Raw genomic sequence first — 6,847 nt, 5'->3', positions numbered from 1 at the left:
TTTATCCCTTGCTAGACCATTCTTTTAGGTGCTGCCAAGTGGTTAATCCTTATTGGCTAATATTATTGTGTGAGCTAAATACCTCCAGAGGATGCCCCTAAAATTTAATTAAGATTTGATTAATTATTAATTGGTTTATGATTAGTGGGCTTAGGATCATATTGACTCTGCCATGTCAAGGATGATCTATTTTAGAGTAATTTGTGGGTTTTCTTAAAACAGGAACTTGACTAAATTAGAGGGAAACAATAATGTTGTTTTTCTTGCCTACTCCAGTGGATCAAATCTGGTTGCCTAATGCCTCTTGTTGCCTTCTTAATTCCTATGTGATCTGTGTTGCCTCATGTGATCAGAATTGATCCATATGTCTCAATTGTTGCCTAAGATGAATTAAATCCCTCTAATTACATCTCGATATTAGGACAAGTTCCTAATATCCATGAGTTGAGTTCCAAAACCAAAATGCCTCATCTTAGATGATGGCAAACATTTTAATCAAACACAACTATTTTCTTGTCTTTGTTCTTTTTCTTATTGCAGGAAAAGAGGATTGGAAGATTGGAAAGATGGAGATCTTAGATTAGGAATTCTTTTGGTTCCATTTTGTAATCTCATAGTTCTTATGTAACTTATAATATTTCCATAAATTTTGTAATAGTACTTTTGTGAATTGTTATTAGTAATATTTGATTCTCATTTGTTATTACTTCGTATTTTATATAATTGTTTAGAATTCAAATTCCAATTCACATTTTCGTTTGAGTTTTGTCTTTCGTATTCTAATTTGAATATTGTTTCCCCCAAAGCACATGTCTTTGCAAAGGTCATGTCGAAATTTATCGCACTCACATCGATGACTAACTCAATTCCATCGATGCAAAAGAAACCTCGATCCCTTTGACAATTTTAAACAAAAGCGCGAAAATTTCTCGGATTTTCTATGCATGAATGCAATGCACACATCTGTTTACTCTATTTTTTGTAACCCCAAATACTGGGATATTACAAGCACCATGTCATCAATCAATCAATCAGTCATGTTCTTCATATCGCAATAGCTTCCGTCACTTCTAACAACTTCATCCGATCCGCATTTCCACGCCGGAATCAGACGTGCGAACAAAACCTTGTCCTATTCCACGATCTTCCACAACGAGCCGCCGATCCTTCGAACACGTCTGCACACCCCCACTTTGACCCAGCGCCAAGTTCAGAGGGCAGAAGGCGGCCATTGGGATGATTCTCACGGACCAACCATGCTGCATCCTGAGTTCCTGAATCCTGACCATACCATGCTGAGGACTGAGGGCTCCAACAGTCATCATCATATGTTGTCATTCGAATTTCCACGAAACCAATTTCTTGAATGATCCAGAGTTTCAAACATACTGCTCAATGTGACATTCCCACTTTGATATATACTGTGCTATTTCTAAAATAACCTTTTCAGTAGAATTCAGGGTGCATTGGTGACATGATTGGATCTCCAACAATTCCACGCAAGCCAATTGTGTAATTCCGAGCAGGTAGCATTCTTCGGAGCCTCACTGACAGAATTTCTTCTAGCCAAAACCCCGAGTCTTTGACCATACAAAATTGTTGAGATGATAAAAGAGCACTGCTATTCCTTAACCAAAACTTCGCTTCTTCAAAGTTCAGGGGAAAAACTCGGCTTCTACTGAAGTACATCCGTTCGACCCTGTAAACGGAAGATAGACCACGGCTTCCACAGCTTGAGGCGTCAGCAGAGCAGGACATGCAGCGAGGCGTTCTTGGTGGCCGCACACACGGGGCACGTGTCCACGCTGGCGTCGCACGCGCGGCACAGGCTCAGGTGACGGCACGGCAATACCAGCACGCACGCCCCACCCTGGCCGCATGCCCTGCACGCCGCCGCCGTTGCAATCGACGCCGCGTCGTCGGCGCTGGCGTTGCCGCACGCGGGGGTCTCGAAGCAGCACGATTGCACGTCCTCGGCGTCGCCCTCCCCGGCGGCGCAACGGGACTGGAGGAGCTGGTCGAGGGTAGCGCGGAGTTCCGCGGCGACGGCCTCGTGGCTCTGCGCGACGCCTATCCAGGCCTGGCCCTCCGCGCCGATCTGGCGCAGCCTCTCCTCCATCTCCGCGTTGCGGCAGCGCGCGAGCTCCAGCGTAGCCTCCGCAGCCCGCAGCCGCACCGCCGCGGCACGCTCGGCCGCCGCCACCAGCGCCCGGACGTGCCGCCGCCACGCCTCGTCCAGTCCCGCCCGCATCCGCTCGGTCTGCACACATCCATCAAAACCGTCCAGAATCAATCACCAGAACTCGATCGATTCCAGTCACGGACAAGATGATCGTACGTACCTCGACTTGCACGAGTGCGTCGATCTCCATTCCCTGGTTGTACAGATGCGACAGGAGGCCCTGCGACAAGCCGGCGTTGGCATTGCCACTCATCCCGCTGGTTGACGCGACTCCGGAACCCATCGACCTGCTCGCCATATCGCCGACGGGCACAAACCCCTGCGCCGCCGCAGCCGTTCTAACGCCGCGCGGTTGCTCGTCCATCAAACCAGGCGCCGCCGCCGCCACCACGCGCGCCCGCTTCCTCGGCACGAAAGCGTAGTTGTGGTTGTTGTCGTTGCAGGTGAGATCGCTTCTGGGGACGTCGCTCGGCATCGCGTTGCCAATCCCGGCCATCGCCAGCGCGCACCCGCCGCGCTCGTCCTGGAACAAAGAGGCACCCGTCGCCCCGTCCTCCAGAACTCTGCAAGACGCATAGGATTGAGACATCGCCCTCTTTAACAGAGACCGAGATACAGAAGCCGAAGGCGCGCAGGCGTATCAGACCTGTAGGAGTGGAGGTGGTGGTGGAAGGCACGGGAGACATGCTGCGCCTGCACGGCCATGGCCAGGGACACGATAGGGCGAGAGAAGAGATGACGCGAGGGGCAGGGAAACTGATGGGCAGAGAGAGTGGGGAGGCAGGTTTTGTACGTGTGCACGACCAGGCGGTTGGAGAGAGAAGCTATAAGGCCCGTGCCAATGCATCACCCCATTATAGCCTCGCCACGTCAGCTTTTCTCTCACTTTCACCCCACTTTTACCTCACTCTCACCCTACGGTGCCAGTGCACGGGCTATAGTGCCAGCTCTCACTTCTCTCTCCTCCCTACCGCCCCCCTACCGCCTCCCTACCGTCCCCACTAGCACCGCTATCGCCTCCCTCTCGCCCCGCTCTCGCCTCCAACGCGGGCTATAGGTGGGCGGTACCGCGCCCTAACGCCGGGCGGTGGAACCACCGCCCGCCGCTACCGTCTCGCCCGCCTACCGCCCCGCTACCGCCTTGCTGCGGGCGGTACCGCCCGCACTGCCGCCCGCGTTGGCACCAGCCTAACTTTGTTCAACGGGCTTTAATCTCCAAGCAATAAAGATAAAATCGTTATAGTTGCTCCGTCAATAAGTGTACAAGTTTTCTTTTCTTTTTAAAGTCATTTTTTTAAAATTTGAAGAAATATTTTACACCAAAATAGCAACATAGGAGACATCAAATTACTATATAATTAAACTACATGTCAAGAAAAATCTAGCAATAATAATTTAACATTATAAATATTGCTATTTTTATAGGAAGTTGGTCAGAGTTAATAAAGTTCGATTTAAGTCATATTTAAACGCACACTTATTTGTGGATGGATGGAGGCGGACGGGCTAATCCCACGTTGCGGTACGGCTAGCCCCAAACGCTACGGCAACTTCACCAAAGGTTCATGGTGGATCTGGTGTCTTCACCAGCATCGACACCTCTCCTTAGACGATGCAAAGACCCAAGTGGCGCGACGGCTTGCTTGCTGCTCCTCCCCGGTGTGGCTCCACGATGATGCTCTCGGCGAGGCGTCCAGACCGTGGTAGCAACTTTCGCGGCGCCGTCTTCTAGTCGGTGATGTTGGCCGCGCGATGCGGATTCTCGGCAGTGGCCTTGCCTAGCCATGGATACGTTGATTGAAGATATGGGTCTCATATTTCCGCGCGTGGTCATCTGCCACATGAACATTATGCTAAAAAATATTCTAACAAGTGATCGTGACACGTGGCTTACTCTACTTAGTTTGGGCAAAATAAAATGTGACGAAAAACTGTCCGAGAGTTCACACCGGATTTGTAAAATATGGAAAAAATTAAAATGGGGCCACCAATATCATATGACCACAACTTAGCAAGGGGTCTGGAAAGTAGGAAAGGAGGATTTTTTTGCTAGGGGTTAATGGAGATGGTAAGCGAAAGAGGGAAGTGACCCCAGCTTTGGCACGCAATGCCGTCCGGATTTCGCATTCTCCCGCCATCTCACATCTAAATTACCGTGTGTTCCGTATTGTCAATTTTCGTCACGATGAGAATAGTGTCGATTCGAGCGTTCCTTTGGAAGGAACCTGCCTCAGGAGTGTTTCGAGACATATGCTGGTCACAATACAAACCCCACCCAACCATTCAAATATCTCTTTTGTGACCTATGTGAGTCTATTAATCATTTAACCTCTGCTTGTCATCTTCTACATGCTCCTAAGCCCACTGCGATACTACATGGATATGCTAATGAAGCTCTTATATTTTTTGAGCTATCTTGTGGGGCTTTTAAAGCCAAAGTGGCGCCCTTTTGTGACCTATGTGAGTCTGTTAATCATTTAACCTCTTGTCATCTTCTACATGCCCCTAAGCCCACTGCGATACTACATGGATATGCTAATGAAGCCCTTATGTTTTTTGAGCTATCTTGTGGGGCTTTTGAAGCCAAAGTGGAAAATCCTAAATTAGCTAAGGTTATTGTTAATTGTGATGCCATGACTATTCCAGAGATTATTGAACAGATGAAGAAAATTGTTCCTCGTGAAAAGTTTAATTGGGAGGTTTTTCATTTCAAAGACAATATTTTCAGAGTCAAGTTACCTAGCAAGCAGGAAGTTCAGAGGTTGAAGAACTTTGGTACTTACGTTTGCACAGACAGGGAATCTTGTCTCTCCTTTGATCTTTAGTCAGCGTTAGAGGATCCAGTTTATATGTTGCCAGAAGTTTGGGTTAGAGTCTCAGGGTTGCCTTCTGATGTGATTGCGGATTACTTGACCCTATGGGGGGTAGGTACTCTGTTTGGGAAAACATTGGACGTGGATATGGCATACGCTCGCAAGAACAAAGCGCTACGAATCAAAATTGGATGTTTGGATTGTAGACTAATTCCTGCAGATCTTGATAAGTTCATAAGGAGGGGTTTTTTCAAGCTGAATTTTGAAGTGGAGAATTCTCAGAGGTCTCAAGAGGAGAATATTGTAGAAGCCAACAATAGCGATGATGGCAGTGGTGATGCTAAGGAAGGTGAATGAAATAATGGTGATACTAATGCTATGGACATGGATCCTAAGAAAAATGAGGGGGAGGATACTTCGAGTAACAAAGGGAATGGTGAGTTAAATGGGACTAATGAAGGTGATGGGATGCAAGAGCAAATTGATCTTCTTGATGCAATTCAAATTGGTTCAATGAGTCTCAAGCTTTCTCCTTCAGGTGGTTCCTTTTTTTATCCAAATCTGAGAAAAATTCATTCACCATTTATTTCTATATGCAATGTTGAAAATCTAACAGAAAATGACAAATTATGTGCTGATTTTAATACAGTCTCTATGCATGGAGGATCTGCCTCGGGATTGACCCCAGACAGGCCTCGGGATCGGTGCATATAGGATGCCATACAGGGCAGCAATTTGACGCATGCGCGTCTGTCGGTGCAGGGTGTGCAGCGCCAGGGCTGCCACTCCTTGCGCGCCACGTCGGCGAGCGCTGCAGGCGGGGACAGCGGCTGTACCGAGCAGCGGGTGCAACGCTCACCTAGCCAGCCATCTCCTGCCGCGTGGGCAAATAGCGCTGGCAAGCGTGCATCCAGTGGACTGCCACGACATGCACCATGTGCCACGGTCGGCCGGGCGCAGACCGAGGTAAGATCCTCTGTGGCTGCCGACTCCGCGCCGTTCGTTCCTGAACGATTTCTCTCGCCGCAGAGGATCCGGAAGGACAAAGCAAAGGGACCCGGTCTGCATGCTCAGGTGTTGGAGATATGCCCAAGAGGCAATAATAAAAGTGGTTATTATATATCTTTATGTTTATGATAAATGTTTATATACCATGCTATAATTGTATTAACCGAAACATTGATACATGTGTGATATGTAAACAACAATGAGTCCCTAGTAAGCCTCTTAACTAGCTTGTTGATTAATAGATGATTAGTTTCATAATCATGAACATTGGATGTTATTAATAACAAGGTTATATCATTATATGAATGATGTAATGGACACACCCAATTAAGCGTAGCATAAGATCACGTCATTAAGTTATTTGCTATAAGCTTTCGATACATAGTTACCTAGTCCTTTCGACCATGAGATCATGTAAATCACTTATACCGGAAAGGTACTTTGATTACATCAAACGCCACTGCGTAAATGGGTGGTTATAAAGGTGGGATTAAGTATCCGGAAAGTATGAGTTGAGGCATATGGATCAACAGTGGGATTTGTCCATCCCGATGACGGATAGATATACTCTGGGCCCTCTCGGTGGAATGTCGTCTAATGTCTTGCAAGCATATGAATAAGTTCATAAGAGACCACATACCACGGTACGAGTAAAGAGTACTTGTCAGGAGACGAGGTTGAACAAGGTATAGAAAGATACCGATGATCAAACCTCGGACAAGTAAAATATCGCGTGACAAAGGGAATTGGTATCGTATGTGAATGGTTCATTCGATCACTAAGTCATCGTTGAATATGTGGGAGCCATTATGGATCTCCAGATCCCGCTATTGGTTATTGGTCG

General features: G+C 47.5%; 1 protein-coding gene across 1 annotated transcript; it reads right to left on the bottom strand.

Annotated features, from left to right (window-relative positions):
- Nucleotides 1-904: 904 nt before the first annotated feature.
- LOC127321079 (probable BOI-related E3 ubiquitin-protein ligase 3) lies at nucleotides 905-2,989 on the bottom strand. Its single transcript, XM_051350120.2, has 3 exons — nucleotides 2,829-2,989; nucleotides 2,343-2,745; nucleotides 905-2,260 (listed from the first exon to the last, which is right to left on the bottom strand). The coding sequence occupies exons 1-3, from the start codon at nucleotides 2,885-2,887 to the stop codon at nucleotides 1,742-1,744; spliced, it is 981 nt and encodes a 326-aa protein (XP_051206080.1). The 5' UTR covers nucleotides 2,888-2,989; the 3' UTR covers nucleotides 905-1,741.
- Nucleotides 2,990-6,847: the final 3,858 nt, after the last annotated feature.

Source organism: Lolium perenne, chromosome 2 (assembly GCF_019359855.2).
Source record: "Lolium perenne isolate Kyuss_39 chromosome 2, Kyuss_2.0, whole genome shotgun sequence".
In the NCBI taxonomy this organism is placed as follows: domain Eukaryota; kingdom Viridiplantae; phylum Streptophyta; class Magnoliopsida; order Poales; family Poaceae; genus Lolium; species Lolium perenne.
This window is presented reverse-complemented; position numbering and strand designations above follow the sequence as displayed.

What these genes read in the sequence shown, in the direction of transcription:
- LOC127321079 (XM_051350120.2), bottom strand. Translation starts at nt 2,887, where the DNA reads ATGGCCGTGCAGGCGCAGCATGTCTCCCGTGCCTTCCACCACCACCTC. An exon ending in CACCACCTCCACTCCTACAG is followed by an intron (nt 2,746 to 2,828) that starts GTCTGATACGCC and finishes TGCGTCTTGCAG; the next exon opens with AGTTCTGGAGGACGGGGCGA. An exon ending in ACGCACTCGTGCAAGTCGAG is followed by an intron (nt 2,261 to 2,342) that starts GTACGTACGATC and finishes GGATGTGTGCAG; the next exon opens with ACCGAGCGGATGCGGGCGGG.